The sequence below is a fragment of the Hippocampus bargibanti genome, linkage group LG08 (assembly GCF_051943395.1).
Source record: "Hippocampus bargibanti isolate YZ-2025 linkage group LG08, ASM5194339v1, whole genome shotgun sequence".
Lineage (NCBI taxonomy): Eukaryota > Metazoa > Chordata > Actinopteri > Syngnathiformes > Syngnathidae > Hippocampus > Hippocampus bargibanti.
The window spans coordinates 160,548-182,675 of NC_142741.1; the positions used below are offsets into that span (position 1 = coordinate 160,548).

The following is a 22,128-nucleotide window of genomic DNA, read 5'->3' on the forward strand; positions in this document are numbered from 1 at the left end:
AAACTGAGGTATCACTCTAGGTGTACAAGAAAATGTACCTGTTGGGACTTTTATCCAAGTGGATTCAAGATGGCAAATGGCTTTCTTCTTCCTGTTGCAAACATTCAAAGAAACAAACGTGAACAACAGCGCGGTGAAGAATACCAATGCGACTTTTCCCAAATGAAGCCGTCTGGATTCATTCTCACCTTTGATTCTTTTTTTGGGTCTGGCTCCAAAATAAAAACAAGTGAGGCGTGCTCTTAGAAAAACAAAAGTCATTTATTGAACTCGTACGAGCACACCATTTGTATTTACACACGAGGCACATTCACAGCCGAGTTTGCGGCGAAGGCCCCGACGGGCTCGCTTAAAGGTTTGTCTTTTTCTTTCCCGTTTGAGTCCGCTACTGAATGGCAAACCCAACCGGCGGACGCAAGAGTCGGCCACTCCGCGGAATTTAAAAAAAAAAAAAAAAAAAAAAAAAACAAAAGTTCCACTTATCGACGCAATTCATCCCAATGAAGCGCGGCGGCCATCTTGTCGACCGAGCAAAGACAGGAAGTAGCAATCCCAATTTGAAGTTATTTTCATGGCAAAGTCTTTCAAACGCAAACCTGAGTTTAGTTTTTTTTTTTTTTTGGGGGGGGAGTAACCAAAAGAAATACTAAAGCAATAAGCAATAAGCTCGTTTTTATCGTGGAGCGTCCGCTTCTCTTTTTTGAAACGAGCTTTTTGGAAAAGAAAACAAAGAAGGAAACATGTCACAGAGAAAAAAAAAGAACAAATAAATATGCTTTTCCAAAAATTAACATAAAAACAAGGCGGCTTTTGTTTTTTTTTGTGTCCCTTTTATGACTAGACGGGTTCAAATCATCCTTGTCGACGAGACGCCGCCAACCCGAGTTAGCGCGCGACAGACATCCGCCTAACGGGGAGGTGGCATTTTCCTTGCGTAGCTTGCGAACCTAGCTTAGCCCGCTAGCTAGCCGCGAAGAAATGCAGTGATGTCGTTTGGGAAGATGGTGACTGTTTGCCAATTGGGTGTTTTTTAAATGACTTTTTTTTAGGCTTTACATTTCAAAATCTAACGGTGTGAAACATTCAAAGGACAATGTGCAGCAAATGAATTGTTAAACGTGCCAACTAAAGACAATAACGGCATTGTTTCTGAACAAAATGACAAGTAAGAAAAGATAAATGCCATTATTTGACCAAATAATTATGGGCTCAAGTATTGGAGTTTTTCTGCAAAAAAATAAGCAAACCCCTCAAAAAATGTACGCAAAATTCTGACTTGATTCTCAGAATTCTGACATGAAAGTGACAATTTTGACTTTATTCTCAGGATTCGGACTTTAAAGTCGTGTAAGAGCTCCTGCCGTATACTACGGCAAAAAATATATCGATATTTCTAATGAAAGGGTAAATGCATCCCTGGACTCGTGCGCCAAAGTGACGGGGGCACAAGTGTGCTTTGACTTTTCTGGGCTTAAATATTTGCACGTTTCAAGCTAGTGCGCAAATATGCCAATGGTGGAAAATCCACCAGGGTCTCAAGGAAATAAGCGTCGTCATATTACAAGTTTTTTTTCTTCCCCCCCAACCGGAAAGTCAAATCTTATCCATCCAGTTCGGAAAAGTGGCCAAATATTTGAAGTTCCGAGCCTACTCGGCAAATAGCATGACTGGATCTAACAAGTCGCTCTACACATCTGCATCGTGGCGCTCTCTCTCTCTCTCTCTCTCTCTTTTTTCTTTTTTGACGAATGGGACAAAAAATAAAAGACATTTTAGCATTAGGGCCCGGTTGAAATATAGATCATTTTTTTGAGATGGGGTATTATTCTGAGGAAGAAAAAAGAAAAAAATCTTACATTTGCTAGGTTCAAACGTGCAAATTTGCTCGATTGCTACAAACATTTAAATGTAGCAAATTTGCGAGTTTGAAACTTGCAAATTTGTGCCTAATACTCCAGCTCGAAGAAAAATCCATTTCAACCTAATGCTCTTCCGTAGTTTTGAGTATTTGACTTTTATGCTAATAAAAACAAACCAAAAAGAGCATTTAGTTGTCGAATGTGTGAAGTTCCAAGTTGTGTCGTAGCAGTATAGTGTCCTTTTATCAATGGGCGCACCGCTAATTATGATTGTTTTTTTGCAAGCGTGTTCATAGGAACAGATACATTCATTTTCAAATGCAGTCACGTTGATTCTTGCCACATTCATCATTCTAGATCATTCTATTATTATGAATTATGTACTCCGTTTGAACCGATTTGACACTTTGTCTTGATTTTTTGGGCAATGAATTTATCTGCGTTCATATGAACACGCTCGCTCGCTCGCTCGGCGTCAATGGCTTAAGGAGCAAACTTCCAAATCTTGTACTTTTCTATCAGTCCGATGTCCAACGTAAAGCACGCATATTCCACGTTACGGTGAGAGCTAAAACGCTCACAGCTTTTTTTTTTTTTTTGGGGTGTCGATTGTCTTTTTCCAAGCAACAATGAGGCAAATGCGCCCCAAACGACATCACCGCCATTCAAATCGGGCTTCGGCGGCAGATCGGGTGCTGAAGCATGACACTAGTGTCGAAACAATCCCGGAAAAGCAAGGCCCAAAGCCCCCGCCACAGTTATTTTCCTTACCTGAAAATGGAGGAGGTTGACCTTTGACATGAGAAAATGTGGGAAGAGCTACTCACTATGGCCGATCTACTAAGAATCTACGGAGGCGCTAGTCGGCGCCACCTTCCTCCTCCTCGGCGTAAATGTCCCGCACCAGCAGGATTCTGGAGAGCAGGCTCTCCAGTGCTTGGCGCTCCAACGGCGCGGCGGTGAACCAGGCGCCGTCGCCGTCCCACGCGGGGTCGGGGCGGGCGTAGAAGAAGTCCGTGCGCTCCAGCAATGACGGCGGGCTGCGGCAAACAAGAAATGATTTTCCATGTTGGCGCAAAGGGCGGCTAAGCGGGGGGGCAGGCGGGTCCTGATCATTCGACAGGTCATCGCTCAAGATTCAGGATGTGAACAGCATGGACATCCATCCATTTGCAAAATGGCGCAGCCAACCTCCATTTTAAAAAGTCCAAAAATACATTTCCTGACTTACAGTGACGCCTCAGCTTACGAACATAATTGGTTCCCAGAAAGTGTGTGTAAAGCGAAAAGGGTGTCTTCCAAACATTAATTTCCCATAGGAAACCATTACAATGAGAATAATCCGTTCCCAGGTCCCCATAAAACATCATTGTCTACTAAACAAGCCTTAAAACGACACAAAATATACCTTACTATATGTATAATAAATGTGATCTTGTATTGTAATTAAAGAAATAAACAGTATCATAAAGTCATTTTATTGACCTTTGTGATGGGTCGATGTAGTTGCCTCTGGTTGATATCCGAGTGAGGTTGCTGTGCTTTCTTGGCGATAATACCCTCACTCACACGGTCCCCTGCTCGCTGCTTTTCGTTAATCCGCATCAGCACAAGTTTTTCAACCTCTCTTCTATTGCCTGAGACCGTTGCTTAGTCCACACAGAAACACCCTTAGCCACACGTAGCGTCCTGGTACTGGGACGCTAAGTCACACAAATGCACACCTCGTTGGTGTTTTCCTTCTTCTGCTCGACCGACCGGCATTTTCTTTTGCGTCCTCTTCGGCTTCACACTAGCCTGTGGTGGGGTCTTTTTCGTTCCCATAATAGCAAAAGTACTTCACTCGGTAGCAAACCACATCTGCAATCAAAGGGGGTGTGGAAAAGTAGTCCGCCAGCCACCGTGGCGCTGTGTGGTGTGGTGTGGTTCGTTCGTCCGCTCGTGAATTTAATGTTGGTAAGTAAATAAAGTGTTCGTAAGCTGAGGTATCACAAATGAATGGGAGTGAAAAAAAAGCAAGAAAAGGCGGCATAACGTACCACTTGGAGCGATAGAGCTGGAAAATGTGGCGCTCTTGCTCCGTGACGGGACCGGCTGGCGATCCGGCGTTGTTGTCATGGTCACGGTCCTGATGTTCCCGCTTCCTCTTGCGAGACTCCTTTTCAACTACCAGGCAAACAAAGCATCACTTATAATAATAATCCATTTCGTTTGTAAGCGCCTTTCAAAACTCACAAGGTCACTTCACAGTCACTGGATCAGTTTTGCTGTGGGTGAGCAGCGGCAGCCACACGTGCCAGCATTCACTCAACCAGGAAGTAAAAAGATAGTAAGCTATGCAATCTAGTGACTGTAAAGTGTCCTTGAGAGTTTTGAAAGGCTAGCTAGCCAGCTTCCTATCTATTTGAGTTACTTCCGGGTTGAGTGAACGCCGGCGCGTGCGGCTGCCGCTGCTCACCAACAGAAAAACTGATCCTGTGACTGTACAGTGTCCTTGAGAGTTTTGAAAGGCTAGCTATCTAGCTTTCTATCTATTTGACTTACTTCCGGGTTGAGTGAACGCCGGCGCCTTCTACTAAATGCACAATTGTAAAGTCGAATGCACTCACTCACCCTGAGAGACGGGAGAAGGCACGCGTTGGCAAGTGCGACTGTTGCCGTAGACGTTGGCGAAGGAAAGGTCCAGGTGCTGCTGAGCGCTACGCAAACGCATGCGTTTGGCGTTCAGGTAGACCAGCGAGCGCAGCAGGACGGCGGGCGTGGCGCTGCCCAGATGCCCGCCCGCCCACAGGCAGCGCTCGTCCACGCGGCTCCACGGGGAACCTTTTTCCGGTTTACACACCCAAAAAAAAACAAACAAACAAACAAACAAACAAAAGGGTGTAAACAATGGGGGGGGGGGGGGGGGTCATGTCAAGAAATTGATTTGGTGCCATTTTTTTAACATCAATTATTGGCTCGAAAAAAGACGCCATTTTTGGAGGCGATATTAAAATGTTTTTTTAATAGTTACCTAAAACAGCTTAACATCTATTTAAAAAAACATTAATCAATCATTGCCCCCAAAAATATTCATATTTTTTTTTTTTTTTAATATTTTTGGATGTGGTACTTTTGCCAAAATCCGAAGCAAAATTAAATAATTCCACCCCCCAACAACACACTGGGAGTAATCAATGGAATGTCCTCTTTTTGTCATTGCAGCGAGCATCTTCATACAACATCAAAATCACAATCATAACGTGTCAGAATGTGAACAGCAAAGATGTATAATCACGAGATGCTGCTCGCTCGCCAAAATGCTCATTTTTCTCCTATTTAAGCCTATTTGACTCGGGCAAAACAATCATATTAGTTGTCTAATGATGGAAAATTCTAATGTCGGTTGTCCGGATAAAATTGACAAGCAAGAATTTGTGCTTCAGTCAAGTCACATTTACATCCACCAATAAATACCATTGGTTCATTTAACCCACGGCCAAAGCATAAATGAATGTAGTTACCGTTTGTTGAAAGAGAATTTTGCTCGGCGCTCATGATGTATCATAATAATAATACATTTATTAGTGCTCACCATCAAGAAGTTGGCTGGGCTTCCAGTCCTTCAGCACCTTATTGAGCTCTTCCCCAAATTCCCGGTAGCAGGAGTCACTGAAGATATCACTCGCCTGGCCATTGGCGTGAAGATGCTAAAAAAAGAAAGCCCCCACAAGCCCCCCCCCCCCAAAAAAAAACAACGTCTTGTTTATTTTATTCATAAAATGGTCAAACAAGGCGCATCATGTTACATTTGTGTCCTCATATTGAAATAATCAGCACTGTCGTCAGGATGTGAACAGCAAAATGTTTAAATCACAGGACACACAAAAAAAATCATCTTTTTACCTTAAAGTAGGGATTTTTTTCAATCATAATTCATCACGCATTTTCTAATACCATAATAAAGTGCTTTCAAAAGATGTATAGATGATTGTTGTATGACATATAATAAGGAAATAATGGAATTTTTAATTGTCGAAATATGAGGGGATTTTCTGCCTGTACAGTTAAAACAATGAACATCTGAGACTAAATTCTTTATTACAGTTTATTGTTAATTTTTGGCAGATCCTAGCGAGTAAGATACCATTGGAAAGCTTTTGAAATTCTAAACAAGAAAAGATTCTAAATATAAATGAGCAAATATCAACGATCGAACGCAGGCAGATTTTCGTCTGAAATCCAAAATGGCTGTCACTGAACACTAGGAAAGAAAATTGCCAGCTCTAGAAATATAGATGCTAATGCTTTTTTTTCTTGAAAATTGGCAGTTAAGGAGAAAAATAGATATTCTACCACTTCTGTGAGTTACTCACCTTTATAAACTGTAGTGTTAGCAAAAAGAACGTAAACTTCAATCCATGTTTCCCCGTTTCTCGTTGTCGTATTGGGAAATTTCAAGAAGCAGCATGGAGGGAAAGGTGTGCCCGCAAATGCCATGCAAAACAATGCCGGCAAAAACCATGACGCCCTTCACAAAAATGCAATGACACACCACTGCGAGTACACAGTGCGATCGCTTCACTGGACGGAAACAATCGCGGTGGAATATAGCGAACTGACCAAACGTGAAACAAAACAACTATGATTCCGATTCAAAAGCGTTAAGAAGAGTACGAATGTTGACTTTCCAAAAGACGTGGTCAAAATGACACGCTTTTCACTTCCAAGCCAGCGTCAAAGTGCGGAGGAGCGAACAACGTGGCCATGCGGCGAGTTACTGTGGTAACATGAGCAGCAGTAGGAAGTGGGAAACCCTTTGCGCAAGTCAAAAATGTCCCCCAGGAAACACACCCCACCCCCATGATCAATTGGAGGTTCCTAGTCCCAAAATGGCAGCAATTGTGCCCAGCTTAATAAAAACAATACTACTAATAATAATAGAATAATAACAATAACAGTAACAATGAAAATAATCGTAATAACAATAACAACAACAATAATGATAATACATTTAGACTATATTAGAAGCAAACTGTCCTTAACAACATTTAACTCTGAGTTCACAATTTTTGAGTATAAAAACGATTTTAAAGATTAAAAAAGTAGGGATGGTGAGTTAAACGGGAGTGCGGACCGTTGGTGGAGGGGCCTAATGTAAAGCAAGATGTCTGACTTCTGTCGCTTTTTGGACATAACGTGTGATTGAGATTTTGGTAGCGTCACTTCATGACGGGTAAAAGCGCTGAATTTCATGTTGTCGAGTAAAATGGGCGGTGGAGCTGAATTTTGAAGAACATCGATGAGCCAACTTCTGTGTAAGCTCTCAGTCGTACAGGAGTGGTGAGCAAAGTTATTTTTGCAAGCCAAAATTAGCATAAACTAGCCAATTCAAACTTTACAACAATTGGATCAAGCGTATCCAAAGAACTTCATAATTTATGCAAGATGAGACTGTGAGCTGTGACCTACACAGCGTCAAAAATGGTAACCACGTGTTGCCAAGTGAAAGTGAGGAAGAAAAAAAAAAGCCAACCTTTTGGATGCCGAGGCAGAGGTAGAAAATGCTGTCTGGGGCGTATGGATCTCCGTTGGGTCGGCGCACCTCCCTTACGAAGCCGCACAGCGCCTTGTTCAGCTCGTCGCCGCACATTTTCAGCACGTCGTTCTTTGTGGGATTCACCGGAGCCGCTTCGGACGCCCGGGGGTCCGATACGGAGCCCATCCAGCGTCTGAAGGCGTTGACGCCGTAGCGGGCGATCAAAGGCGGAGAGCGAACCCACGAGGTTCGGACCAAGTTGCGTTCCGCCGCCAGCCTCTTGCTCCCCTGTGACGCAAAAAAAAAAAAAAAAAAAAAAAAAAAAAAGTCACAAAAATTCGGTTTTGTTTCAAAGTTTCCCAAAACGGGAGTTCACGGCAATGCTCGGAAATGGATGCAAATAAACCACATTTGCAAAAGTGAAGCTTAGTTTAGCAAAAATAACTCCATTTGCCACACACAATATGGAAGGCATTCGTGATTACAAAAAGAGATTTGCCACACACAATACGGAGGGCATTTGTCATTGTGAGAACAAAAACGTCAATGTCCATACTCGTGTCCTTGGTTGAGGTCGTAGCGCACGTTCCTCTTGCTTCTCGCCATCCTCCGGGACGGACGCCGACGCTGAGAAAGGGAACGTCACGAGACAGAGAATGACACGGCGTTTTGGGACCAACGCCATCTGGATGACAGTCATCCATCTTGAATGTTTCTTGTGTACACGGCCTGGAAGGGCCGCAAATGAATTACCTTGAGCAAAGTCCTCCTCCAGGTCCATGTAGCTTCCCTCCTCTTCTTCTTCTTCTTCTTCTTCTTCCTCTTTCTTCAGGTCCACACGGTCTTCCTTCTTCACCTCCGTCTGCTCCTCTGGACTGGCGGTGATCATCTCCTCATCTTCACGTTGACGGGACTCCTTCTCGAGCTTCACGTCTGAGACGGACGGGCGGGCAGCTCGTTCAGATTAGTCGTTTTAAAGCGGGGGTAGACATACAGCGCAAATCAAACTCAATTGGAGTGTTTCTTTTGCTCTTAATGTGTGGTGCGTTGTGTGTGACTTGTCTTCTCCAATCTGTACAGAAAACAGTTCAAGCCAATCAAAACATTTCAAGATTCATTCACTGCCATTCCCAAATTTATTCTCCATAAACCTTTAATGCAGCGTTAGAAAACGTAGACTCTCTACTATCATCAGGAAAAAAAAAAGTTAATTCCTAAGTTATATGGGCCTGAAGTTATCTGACCTTGAAATGGGGGTGCATGTACAAAGTCCAAGACATATTGATTTATTATAGTTATGTATTATTTCCCAAATGTATTCGGGAATGGAAAAGCATGACATGGAGCGCCATTCCGGAATTTGTTTGGGTTTTGTTTTTTCTTGCATTGGGTTCCAAAAAAGTGCTGGTCAGACCTCTGGCAATGTTTTTCCCATCCACGAGGGGGCAGCAATTGCCTTTTGTCCATGTTAGCGCTTTGTTCCAACTTCATGTTGTTAAAGTGCTCTATCAATCGTTATGTATGTACAGGTAACATCCAAGTTCGGACCGGCGCGAGTGACGGCCACAACCGCCAGACCGCCTTTTTTTTTATTCTCCGCCTGGTACCGCAATGCGCAAGCAGCCGGCAACGCGTACTACAATTTTGGCCAGCTATATTTTGTACATCCGCCCCCATTTCAAGCTCACATAACTCCAGGCCCATATAACTTAGGAATTAACTTTTCTTTTTCCAATGAAAGAAGAGAGTCAAAGGTTTCTTACACTGCATTGAATGTTGATATCGTCCTAAAACTCAATATTCTGAGAGTCCTGGAATTGGAGTGAAAGTGACAAAAACCCTGGCACTGGAATGTGCATATTTTGGCACATCTGGCAGTGAATGAGTTAACACCCCCCCCCCCCCCTCCCATCCAAGGGAAAGTGTCCAATTTTCGGCATCGGACTGCTACCTGCTTTTTGGTCCTGGGATGTGAGATTTTTTGGAGCCGGCGGGTCCTCCTGGGCGGCGACGGGGGCCGAGGGAGTCTTGCTTCTCAGCTCCTGGATGCTTTGGACGATCTGCTCGGTGTTCTGCAGGGTGGTGGGCAGGAAGACTGGCACGGGGAGCTGGCAGAGGTGGGGGAAGGGCATGCAGGTGAGTACTCGTACTCCAAATCTAGTTGAGGTTATTTTTAGTTTTCATTTCACCCATCTACGCCGAGTGTGTTCATATGAACAATGATACATTCATTTCCAAATGCATTCATTTTGTCTCTTGCCACATTAATTATTGTTAATTATGTATCATTATGCTATTCCTAATCATATACTTACAGTGATACCTTGGCTTACAAACTTAATTGATTCTCAGACAGAGTGTGTCAGGCCAAAAGTGTGTATCCCAAAATTTAATTTCCCATAGGAAACCATTAAAATGAGAATAACCCGTTCCCAGGTCCCCATAATTTTCTACTTTCTTAGTCTTTTCTTAACTTTAAAACTACCCAAAATATAGCTTATTTTATGTATAATAAATGTGCTATGGTATTATAATGAAAGAAATAAACCGTACAGTATAATAAAGTTGTTTTATTGACCTTTAACCGAAGACTGGGGGTGGGGAATAGAGGACAAAAACAAGTGGGCTGCCATTTTCTTGTTAGGAGAACGGGCTCGTTCGCAAACGACACATTGTGGCGCTCCGTGTGTATCCCGAAAAATAGTTTGTATGCAAAGGTAAAATTTTCATCAATTTAACGTTTGTAAACCGAAAAGTTTGTAAGCCTGTTGTAGCGCAACGTGACTTCAGATAGAAGACGCACAGTCATCTTTGAGGGGGGAAAAAAAAAAAAAAAAGCTTTTGGGTGCACCTTCTTCAACGGAAAATACAATAATCAAGATTTCTGGCAACATGGTAACGCCACTGCTAGTAATACTTGAAAGTTGTGGTCTTACTGGTAAAGGCATTGCGAGGGTGGTGGGCGTCAGCTGCGAGTACATGTTCATGGGCACCGGGATGAAAACGGGCACTGGGACGGGGACGGGGACATACTCCCGCTTGACTCCGTCGTCCACGTCTGAGTTGACACACAAGTTGGACTGTTGATTGACAGCCAGGTAAGAGTGTTGGTAGAGGTCATACGTACCCGTCTGGATGGGCTTGCTCTGCATGTGTGGCTTGCAGTAGGTGGCCTTGGTGAGGGTGAGCGGCTTGCACAGGACCGCCTTGTTTTTCACGTCCCTTAGCAGGCCGCCGCCCGCGTACGCCGCCGTGCTATGGCTCATTAGCTGCAATGCGAGAGAAGGAACTTTAGAATAATAATAATAAGAAGAAGAATACATTGCATTTCTAAGCGCCTTTCAAAGCTCTCAAGGTCACTTTACAGTCACAGGATCAGTTTCTCTGTGAGTGAGCAGCGGCAGCCACACGCCCCAGCGTACAATCAACTCGGTATAACTCAAATATAGAAAGTTAGCTAGCTGATAGCTAGCTAGATAGCCAGCTAGATAGCTAGCCAGCGAATAGACAGCTAGCTATCTAACTATATATTTATTTATTGATCTATGTATTTTATTTATTATTTTGTTGATGTATATAGCTAGCTAGCTACCTAGCCAGCTGCTGCTGTGTTACTTCCGGGTAGAGTAACACAGCAGCTGCCAAAGAATTATGTGACTGTAAAGTGTCCTTGAGAGTTTTGAAAGGCGCTTAGAAATGAAACGTATTATTATTATTATTATTATAAATATACTAAAAATGTGTATGTCCATTCCAGTGCCACGGTTTTTGTCATTTTTCACTCAAATCACAGGAGCCACAGAAGATTCAGTTTAGGAGTTTGATCTCCCGTGTTCTTCCATCGCGGTTTGGTTCGGGGCCGCTACTGGAGCCTCTGAACCCTGCCCACCACCTTTTCCAGCGACTCCCCCTCAGTAGCTGGAAAAAGGTGGTGGGTCAGGGTGCACCAAATCCAGACCACATTCTGGAACCAAGACTCACCCCAAGTTTGGAAGTTTGCGATTCAATGCCTGTAACGGAAGGGGAAATAGTTGATGACACCCACAAAATGGCGCGATTGATCATTTTCATGCTGTGGTGTTTGGTGCATACCCGCGCAGCTGTTCTCGGGGCCTTTCTGCGTTGCCATGATGGGCTCGTTTTGCTGGCAATAGAACCTGAGCAGACATTGTTGGTCGCAGAATTGCTTCATCTCCGAGCGCCACATCACAGATTCGGTCAGCTGGCCTTGAACCTTGCAGCAGTCGCAGCGCGCCGCCTAGTGGACGTACAGAGTCATTCGTTTCTTTACGCATATGATGACAGATCATTTCATCATCATCATAATCCATTTCATTTATAAGCACCTTTCAAAACTCTCAAGGTCAACTTTACAGTCACTGGATAAAGTTTTTCTGTGGGTGAGCAGCAGCAGCCGCATGCGCCAGCGTTCACTCAACCCCGAAGTCACTCAAATAGATCAAAAGCTAGCTAGCTAATGGATAACAAATAAATAGCGAATAGATAGCCGGATAGCCAAACGCTAGACAGCCAGTCAGCTAGGAAGCTAATAGCTACCTAGCTAGCTAATGGATAGCAAATAAATAGCTAATAGATTGCCAGATAGCCGACAGCTCGCCGTTTACAGCCAGTCAGCTAGATAGCTAGCCAGCTAGCTAATGGATCACTAATAAATAGCAAATAGATTGCCAGATAGCCGACAGCTAGCCAGCTTACATGGTCAGCTTTTGAAAAAAAAAAATCACTTCTTTTCATAAAATTCCTGTCCTATCAATCAAATGCTTTGTTTTAACACGTCTGTTAATCACAAAACAAATTGACAGATGAATCAATAAGGAATCGTGACGGCGAGAACCCGAAACGGACCTTGTGGTACCAATCGTGGAACTTGTCGGCGCAGTCCTCGCCGCAGAAGTCCCGCGTCATGCCGCCGAGCTGGCGCGTGACGCTTCGCTTGCACATCTGGCTGCAGTGGTTGCAGCTCACGCACTTGAGGCCCAGACCCGCGATGAAGTCCTGCTTGAAAAGCAGCTTGCAACCTGGAAGACAAAAGAAAGAAAGAAAGAAAGACAATGATACCTTGGCGTACAAACTTAATTGGTTCCCACACAGAGTGCGTAAAGCCAAAAGTGTGGATCCCAAAAATGAATTTCGCATAGGAAAGCGATAATCTGTTCCCAGGTCCCAATAAAACATTATTTTCTAAGCCTTATTATACCTTATTTAACGTATGGACGTATAATCTAAAGTGGCTTTATTGACCTTTGTGATGGTCGTTGATGGAAAGGAAAGAAGTGTCCGCTTTCATCAGCATGAAACACTTGATGAGGAACGTCGCCGCCTTCTTTCACCATCTTGACGAATAAATAATCCCTTGGAGGTGAGGTGCTTTCTCTGCCATCATTTGAGCGACCGCCGAGTTCCTCATCAATTGTGTTCCCCTTCGCTTTGTGCATCAAGTGTACAGATGGCTTGCGCGGGTTATTTGCGGAGCCTGATTGATGGGAATGTTAACTTTGAACTTGATCAATAAAGTTGAAACCAGTCCAAATTTCACTCTTTTCTATCCATGTTCTCACGCCCTCTCTGTCGTCTAGCTGTCTCTTTAATATTTAACCCCGCCCCCTCACTGCTGCGTTCTTGACTAATCATGTGGCTTTAACCGAAGACTGGGGGCGGGGAACGGAGGACAAAAAACCAGTGGGCTGCCATTTTCTTTTATGGAGAACGGGCTCGTGCGCAAACGACACATCGCTCATTGCGTGTATGCCGCAAAATCGTTTGTATGCCAAGGTAAAACGTTCATCAATTCAACGTTGGTCAACGGAAAAGTTCCGAAGCCAAGGGGTTCGTAAACCGAGGTATCGCTGTCAATAGAAAAAAGGGGGCGGGTGGCTATTTGTGTGGCTACCTTCACTGCAGAAGGGCTTTTTCTCGCCCGAAAAATTGGCGGTGGTGTGCAGCGTTTTTTCCTCCTGGCAGAATTCGCACACGGTGACGATGCAATGCAGCTTCTTGTAGTCGTCACAGCACACCTTGCTGCAGAAGTGGTACACTTTGTCCTGGGGTGAGGGGGACACCGACACGGGCAATATAGTTTTTTTCTTTGGTGCAAAAATGCGTCCACTCCAGTGCCAGGGTTTTTGTCATTTTCACTCCAATTGCAGGACCCACAGAATATTGACATTTACAACGACATCAACATTCAATGCAGCGTAAGAAACCAGAAAAAAAAGAGTTAATTCCTAAGTTATATGGGTCTGGAGTTATCTGAGCTTGAAATGGGGGCAGATGTACAAAATACAATACAGTAATAATACATTCCATTCATAAGCGCCTTTCAAAACTCTCAAGGTCACTTTACAGTCACTGGATCAGTTTTTCTGCGGGTGAGCAGCGGCAGCCACATGCGCCAGCGTTCACTCAACCCGGAAGTAATTCAAATAGATGGAAAGCTAGCTAGCTAGCTAATAGACAGCCAGCTCGACAGTTAGCTAACTAGCTAGATAGCCATATAGCTAATAAATAGCCAGCTACATAGCAAATGACTGTCTGAGTCACATTATTTGTTATCTAGGTTTTGTTGTATTGACTTCTAGATGGCGGCCGCAAGAATGGTTGCCTTTACTGCAGCTCCTGCATTTTGTTTTTCGACTTCTTTATTTCCTTTCATCACTTTGCTGCTGTGAATGTCAATTTTCACCACGGCGAGACAATCCAATCCAGGGGTTGTTTCTCTCGTTGGTTGAAATAAGAGCGACGCATCCCAACTGACCTCCCACTCCAGCGTTTCCGGCTTGACGCGAAAGGAAGCCCTGCAGTAGTTGCACTTGAGCTGCAGCGCGTTGTCGTCGTTGTTGGGCGACACCGTCGTCTGTCCGTTGGTGGCCGTCTGGAGCGTGGTGTTCTGGAAGGATGGCCGCCACTTTTTTTAAAACGCGCGCATCCCCCATAAAACAAGGACTCGCAGGCGAGGTGGCAACCTGGAATTTGGTGACACACTGCGAGCTGCAGAAGTTCAAGACGTTTCCCTCGGGCAGGGTCGCCTGATACTGCGGTAAAGCGTTCCTCTTGCAGAAGTGACACGATGGCTCGGCGTCTAAAACAAAAACACACCCCACTGACTCCCATTTGCTATCCATTAGCTAGCTACATAGTTGGCTATCTATTTGCTATCCATTTCAAAGTCAGCTTTATTGTCAACATTTGCTATCTATTTGCCATCTGGCTAGCTAGCTAGCTAGCTACGTAGCTGGCTATTTATGAGATATATGGCTACGAATGGACGTGAGGTCAATGTCAATATTCATATGGCTAGAAAAGAAATGTATTAGTAATATTATTATTACAGTAAAGTCTCGTTATATCGATATTCAAGGGAGTCCGAAAAATATCGATATAACCGGGACTATCGATATATCCGACCCTGTTTGCATGTAATTTTCTCCGTGCGTGCATAGAAATAGCATCGATATAACCGGGACTATCGATATATCCCATATCGATATAACCAGACTTTACTGTATTATTGTGGTGCATTTGAGCCTCCTGGATTATTTTCGTCATTGTTTGCAAGTGTACTCACGGTGGAAGGCGGTGGCGGCCATCTTGGCCTTGTTCATGCAATTGGTGGAGCAGTAGGAGCCCATGGCGCCGTCGGCGGCTAAGCCCAGGACCACCTCGCCGGTTTTGATCAGCGTCTTGCACGTGAGGCAGTTCGCCAGCTTGCTGTGAGCCTAAAAAGGCACATACATGTCGGTGTGCGGAAACATTCAGGCACAATTTGGGGGACACAGTTAAAGGACAACCGACACCATTTTTTGTTGCCTAACTGACATCAGACAAACGTTCGATAGCATCTAAAATAGCCAAAACACGCAGAATGATATTTTTAGTTCAATGCAAAACACCACTTCAAGTGTCCCAAAACCGCCACAAAATGAGCTCGGAACTGGGCACATTCAGAAAGTCCCGCCCCTTTGTTGGCGACGTCACGCCAGGATACTCCTTCACAAACTGCCTTGCTCCAGAATCAAAACAATGGCTTTAGATTGGGAAAAAGATCCTTTCTTGTTACTCATCCAGTGATGAATAGGATTCAAATAGGGAAACATCAATGTTTGCAATTGATTCAAGAAGTCCTTCCGAATCCATTTGAGCCGTCTGGACTCCAATGTAGTGCCCAAAAAATGCACAAGGTGGCGCACAAGCTCCGTTGGAAATGTCCGCTGGGAATTTGTGTGAGCTTGCACCTTCTTATTGCATGTTACCACAATTGGCTGCCGCACAACAACCAACCATTCACCGTGGCGTTATTGATGTCGTTTTCCTTCTAATTTCGCCATCAACACGGTAGCCAAAATGCATTGTGTGTGGCTTTCTCGGTCAGGGGCGTCCCCTCCGTGACGTCACTTAGGGCATCGTCAACAACTCGAAAACTATTTCAGCGTGAGTCTCAAAAGGTCAAATATGCGCTCAGTAGAAGTCGTTTGTCAAATGATGGACGCAACTTGTCCAGAGGTGTCGGTTGTCCTTTAAAGTTGAATAATAGATATCGTAACGTACCTGCTTAAAGTCCCTGATGCATTTCTGACAGCAAAAGCGTTTCTGCTGTCCGTCCACCAGCAGGAAGTGGTTGGCGGAGGCCCGGTTGGGCAAATAGTCGCCGCACTGCTCGCAGCAATTCATGATGAGCCCGTTGGCTCGCCGGTACACGTTGAAGCACATGTCGCTGCAGATTTTGTGCGTCACCGTCTTGAAGCTCACTTCGTGACGGATCTGCGCACAAATAATCAGAATAATTTCAGATCAGGCACGGTGGGAAATTGGCACAGATTCAACCACCCTATGTAGGTTTGCCGTTTTTAGCCAGCTATTAGCTGGATACCTAGCTGGCTATCCATTTGCTATCTAGTTAGCTACTGTACCTAGCTGGCTCTCTATTTGTGATAATAATAATAATAATACATTTCATTTCTAAGCACCTTTCAAAACTCTCAAGGTCACTTGACAGTCACAGGATCGTTTTTTCTGCGGGTGAGAAGTGGCAGCCACGTGCGCCAGCGTTCATTCAACCAACCCGGAAGTAACTCGGATAGAATAGTAAAACAAAGAGATAGAAAGCTAGCTCGCAAAGCAAATAGATAGCTAATAGCTAGCCAGCTAGATAACTTGCCAGGCAGCCAGATAGCTATCGGTATGGTATTACAGAAAAGGCAAAGAGAATTGAACTCTCAAGGTCACTTTCCTGCGGGTGAGCAGCGGCAGCCACGAAAATGGTGATGTTCCACATTTTAAAAAACATTTTGAAATTGAGATTTTCTAATTGAAAAAAAAAAAAAAAAAAAAAGACATTGTGATTTTCTATATTTCTATTTTCAAAAATTGTGATTTTTCTAAATGATTTGTAAAAATCTAAAATGGTGATTTGTTTTTTTAAACAAAATCTAAAACGGAGATGTTCCACCAAATGTTTTTGGAAAATGGCGATACATTCGGCCCGGAAGAGCAAAGCGGGAGAAGGCGGCGTCAAAGGGGCGCGAGTGACCTCAGTGAGCTTCCCGCAGACGGTGCATTTGGTTTTCACGGTGGACTTGGGCGGGTTCTGCTTGTTCTCATAGGCGCCCAGGCAGCCGGTGCTGCAGAACTCCTGGAAGGACTCGCTGGAGTCCACCTGGGCCACGATGGTACCTTTCATGTTGGTGATGTCCCTGAGGGGCGCCGGCCGGGCGAGACGGTTAGCGTGATGCTAGCAGAGAGCCATCAAGGACCCCCGTTCCCCGACTGACTTTTTACACATGGTGCAGCTTTTCTTGGGTGCGGGTTTGTGCGAGAAGGCGGAGAGGCAGGTGGTGGAGCAAAAGAGGTGCGTGGAGCCTTTGCGCTGGTACGCCGTCTGACCTTTCTTCAGAGGCTTCTTACAGTTGGCGCACGTCACCTGCGACAAAACAAGGGCGGACGGCAACGGAATTCAAAAAATCAAGTCAACAGACAGAGACAAAGAGAGAGACGGATAGCTAGCAAGACAGACAGACACACAGACGCAGCCAGGCAGACACAGATAGATAGCTAGCAATCTAGCGAGCAAGACAGACAGATAGCTAGGAAGACAGACAGACATCGGTAGCTAGCAAGACAGTTAGCTAGACAGAAGAGTGAGGCACATTTTGCTACTCGTACCTTGACGGTTCGTGGCTGCGGTTGCGCGCCCGGCGAGGAAGAGGAAGACTGTCCCGGAGGTCTGGGCAGGGACGTGGCGCCGGACGACGCGTCCACCCCCGTCTGCTTTTGGTTGCGAGGCACCGACGCCGACTGGGAGATCCACGAGTCTGTTTGCGGGCGGGGACGCCACAGAAGCCAATTTCAAGCTTCCGCGTCGCCGCTAAGCTCACTTGAAGCGGGCGAAGCAGCCAACCTGTTCTGTTGTGCGTCCCGCCGTCGCCGTTTTGCACCGCCGAGCTACGCCCGGGATTGAAGGAAGCGCTCGGCCTTTTGGACGCGCCGTCGGGAGTCAGGCTGAAGGCGTTGCTGATCTGAAGGCCGTTTTCCTCCGCGCCGCCGTCCGCCGACTAAGGGAAAAGAAAACGGAGGGATGAAGCCTTGTCTTTCTGTCAGCTGCCATCGCCTTGTGAGGAGAACGGGCTCGCCACTCATTGCGGCGCTCCGCGTGTCGCCCCAAAAATAGCCAGTGTTTGCACAATAATTGCCACCTTACCACGGTGCCCCCCCCCTGCAGCGACGTCACGGAGGTGATGAGCAAGTCGGCTCGGGCGTCCTCCGGAAGGGCCTCGGCGCCCCTTTTCTGGCCCAGCGCGGCCACGCTAGCGACGCGGATGTCCGAATGCGCTTCGGCGCCGCTCGTGGCGGAAGGCGACGAGTCGTCCCGCTTGTCCTCGGGCTCTTCCTCGTCGTCGATGACGATGGGCTCGGCGGGCTCCGACGAGGCTTCGGGCGGCGTCGCGTCCGAGGGCGGATCCGCCTCGGCCGCGGGCGTCGCCCGGGCGGGCGAGGCGCGTCGCGTCTCCGCGTCGCCCTCCGGACGCTCCCCGACCAGAACCACGTCGTCGTCGTCGTCCTCGCCGCCGCCCTTCTTTGGTGACTTGCCGTCATCTGTTGCCGCGGTAACTGACTCCGGGGCATCCGAGGCGGGCGCCGCCGCTGTCCCCGCCGTCGCCACCTCCTCCCCCGGAGTAGCAAGGTTGGGTTCTGACACCCCGTCCATCGCTAAGGCAACCACCTGGGAACCCTCCCACCCGCACAAAAAGGGCAATTAGTGAAGAAAGCCGTTTTTCCTCGCAGACATTTCGCCCTGACAACAGCTGTTGCAGATCCAGACACGGCAATTTTGAGGACGCGTGTGAAAGGGGGTTCAAGCTATCTGTTAGCTGTCTTGCTAGCTATCTAACAAGCTATCGTTTAGCTATCTATTAACAACCGTATCCCGTGACTGCAAAGTGACCTTGAGAGTTTTGAAAGGCGCTTCTAAATGACATGTATGAATGTGCCCCTTCGCAACTCGCTCCCCGTACCGTTTTTTTTTTTTTGGTTGAAAGCTCCCTTGTTCCCGTGGTAACCGGCGAAGCTACACCTTGGTTGCCATGGTGACAGCAAGGCCCACCACCGAGGGGGACGGACTCTCTTACCTCTACAGCTGGCATGTGTGGCTTTCCTACGCATCGACGGGTTGCTAACGGGGGATGTGGTGAATTTTAGCCTTTCATGTCACGCGCTAACGAGGCTGAAGGCGGTAAACGCGGCCGACCCTGAACGCATCGCAGGCATGATTAATCGATTGTATCGCTCGTGCGCTCCGACGCGCCGCCTGGACAGGCCAGCAGCAGTTTGGCATGAGGCCATTTTGAAGTGAGAAACGATCGTTCGTGGAGTGGGGGGGGGGGTGAACACGTGACAGGAAGTGCGACCCGCCATGCTTGGGAGCAGGAAGCTGATGTTTTCACTGGCACGCGCACGCATTGACCTCACGTCCAGTCAAGCAACCCCCCCCTCCCGCTCTCCCCTTTTTCCTCAGTGGTATTCTCCGACTGTGATTTACCCCATTGACTGACAGTGTCCACAAAATGGCCGCCGGTGCATGTGGCTTTCACACAGAACGCAGCCGAATAATATCTATTAGCTGGCTATATATTTGCTATCTATAAGCTCTCTAGCTAGCAATCTAGTTAGCTATTAGTTATCTATTAGCTGGCTATCTAGCTAGTTAATGTATCTAGCTGGCTATCTATTAACTATCTATTAGCTAGCTGGCCGGTTACTTGGCTGGCTACCTAGCTAACTATATATTTGCTGTCTATAAGCTATCTAGCTAGCAATCTAGCTGCTATTAGTTATATATTAGCTGGCTATCTAGCTAGTTACTGTGTCTGGCTGGCTACCTTGCTAGCTATTTGCTATTTATGAGCTAGCTAGCGTGCTACCTAGCTAGCTATATATTTGCTATATATAAGCCATCTAGCTGGCTATCTAGCTAGCTATTAGTTATCTATTAGCTATCCAGCTACCTTTCTATCTTTTTGAGTTACTTCCGGGTTGAGTGAACTCTGGTGCGTGTCGCTGCCGCTGCTCACCCACATAAAAACCTATCCAGTGACTGTAAAGTGACCTTGAGAGTTTTGAAAGGCGCTTAGAAATGAAATGTATGACGATTGGATTTGCCTTTATTAGCGCTCGAACCAGCGCTCGATCGGCACCCCGCCGAGAAAAACCAAAACATGAATAAATTCGGGAATGGTGCTCCACATCATGCTTTTCAATTCCCGAATAAATTCGGTCATGGCAGCGAATGAGTTCAACAACTGCAGTCAGAACTCCTTTCAACGTATATCTTGCACATTTTCACATTTCAAAGTCCAGATTCCACATACTTTGTTTTCCATTTTCCGATATTGCTTACAGCGAATACACACATAAACGTCATTAGAATGACCAGATTTTTCCCACAAAATAGTCAAAAGGCGCACCGCAAGATTTCTATTCTCTATCGTTCCGTCAGATCCTCCCTGCCCCCCCTTGACCTCTGTGTGCCCCCTGCCCGTCTCAGCACGATGGGGGACAGAGCTTTCAGCTGCTGTGCCCCCAAACTCTGGAACCCACTTCCTCCCAACATTCGCAAGAGCTATCTATCTATTTAGCTATCTATCTAGCTAGCTATCTATTTGTTATCTATTAACTAGCTAGCTATTTGAGTTACTTCGGGGTAGTGAACGCTGGCGCATGTGGCTGCCGCTGCTCACCAACACAAAATCGTATCCTGTGACTGTAAAGTGACCTTGAGGATTTTGAAAGGTGCTTAAAAATTAAATGGATTATTAATCAAAAATAAGGCCTCAAATGACCCCCTCCCCCACAGCATTGTGACGTAACCACCAGGTCGCCTGAACGTGTCATCATGGTGCCTCAGTGACGTCGTTTGCACGACTAAGGCTAAACAAAAACACATTTCGAGGAAAGAGAAGGAAAGGAGCAGCAACGGGCGTCAAAAGCGTGCCCACATTGCAAATGGCGCCCGTTCCTATTATTTGAGGTGTGTGTGTGTGCGCGCGGGCACGGGCACGCGCGAGGAACCGGGCTCAAGTCGCGCCACGTTCATGATTTCCGATTCCGACCTTCGATGGATGGTCGAACGAGCCGCCCGGAACCGACCCGGTCGGTCCAAAACTTTCCAACTATGCAAACTCATCCTCGGTTACCCCAACTTGCGTGCGTGGGTCCGCCGAAAAACGTGGTCAAACTGCGCCATTGTGGGCAGCCGCGCACAATAACCGAGGTTTGAAACGTCACAAGACGCCCGCCGGCCCGCGTGAAAAGGGCTCAAGTGGCCAAAAGCCGAACCCGAAGGCGCCATTTCGGAGTCTACCTGATTTAATTGAGAACTTCGCCGCCAACCATGGCGCAATCAGACTGCGGTGGCACCGAACTACCGCCAGGGGCGCCCTTCCCCGGCACCACCGCCGGCGTTACGTATCACATGAACCGGGCTTCAATTGTGTCATGCGACGGTAAACAAGCGACGCCAGCCACCGTATCGTTCTTTTTTAGGGGGGGGGGACGAAAGCAATAATCATCAACATAACAACAACCCCCCCTCGTTACACCAACCACCGTCGCCACCCAGCGGGAAACTGGTGCCTAGCGTCCGCCATTAGGGCTCCAAATGAACAATACTGGGGACACACATCGTTCACATTCAACTCTTTTAACGTGTCTCCTCGTCGCCTGTGTCAAGACACGCGGGCGGCCGATGGTAAAGGGGAGGCCCAACGAGGCCAAGCTTCGACAAAAAAAAGTTATCCAAAGTTTCCACTTTGAGGGCTTTGGAAATGAATTTGTGAAAAGTGAAAGGGAATTTGAAAGAGACGAGGCTGTTTCTTACCGGAGTAGAGCTCGACGCGGTGTAGCGCCACTTTTGTGCCTTGACATTAATCCCGGAAGGCGCATGCGTACAACGCAACGGCAGCCAATTCCACGCTCCGAGATCGTCTCTGAAACCGACGCCTCACTCACCACCTATTTAATGGACGGGGGCGGGAGGTTTCGCGTATTTCCAACGCGTTTCGTATCAAATGGATGCAATCGAATGACTTCCACATTTTAAACACTACGATGACGTTGATGTTTCGGGGGAAACGCAATTAAAAAGAGTCCAAACGGCCATTCATTCTCCATTCAGCTCGCAAAAAAAAAAAAATACGGCAGCCATTTTGAACGGACACAGAATGTTGGTATCTTTATTTT

General features: G+C 46.4%; 1 protein-coding gene across 2 annotated transcripts; it reads right to left on the reverse strand.

Annotated features, from left to right (window-relative positions):
- Nucleotides 1–242: 242 nt before the first annotated feature.
- On the reverse strand, nucleotides 243–21,849 carry zmym2 (zinc finger, MYM-type 2). Of its 2 annotated transcripts, none has more exons than XM_089003030.1 (24): nucleotides 21,767–21,849; nucleotides 18,092–18,613; nucleotides 17,792–17,945; nucleotides 17,557–17,705; nucleotides 17,166–17,314; nucleotides 16,925–17,087; nucleotides 15,943–16,155; nucleotides 14,963–15,113; nucleotides 14,361–14,476; nucleotides 14,153–14,284; nucleotides 13,289–13,439; nucleotides 12,244–12,416; nucleotides 11,470–11,635; nucleotides 11,359–11,387; nucleotides 10,505–10,646; nucleotides 10,314–10,435; nucleotides 9,329–9,485; nucleotides 8,131–8,310; nucleotides 7,934–8,004; nucleotides 7,375–7,665; nucleotides 5,434–5,548; nucleotides 4,473–4,682; nucleotides 3,899–4,025; nucleotides 243–2,899 (listed from the first exon to the last, which is right to left on the reverse strand). In XM_089003030.1, the coding sequence occupies exons 2-24, from the start codon at nucleotides 18,596–18,598 to the stop codon at nucleotides 2,719–2,721; spliced, it is 3,849 nt and encodes a 1,282-aa protein (XP_088859156.1). In that variant the 5' UTR covers nucleotides 18,599–18,613; nucleotides 21,767–21,849; the 3' UTR covers nucleotides 243–2,718. The 2 variants fall into 2 exon arrangements, with proteins under 2 accessions (XP_088859156.1, XP_088859155.1); XM_089003029.1 differs by having other exon boundaries at nucleotides 18,092–18,622; nucleotides 21,767–21,839.
- Between the last annotated feature and the right edge of the window lie 279 nt (nucleotides 21,850–22,128).

Bases quoted from the DNA above. Each gene is read 5' to 3' on its own strand.
- zmym2 (XM_089003030.1), bottom strand. From the start codon at position 18,598: ATGGACGGGGTGTCAGAACCCAACCTTGCTACTCCGGGGGAGGAGGTG. The intron at 17,946-18,091 runs GTAAGGTGGCAA...CTTTTCCCTTAG, and splicing joins TGCAGGGGGGGGGCACCGTG to TCGGCGGACGGCGGCGCGGA. The intron at 8,311-9,328 runs GTAGCAGTCCGA...CGTCCGTCTCAG, and splicing joins ATCCCAGGACCAAAAAGCAG to ACGTGAAGCTCGAGAAGGAG.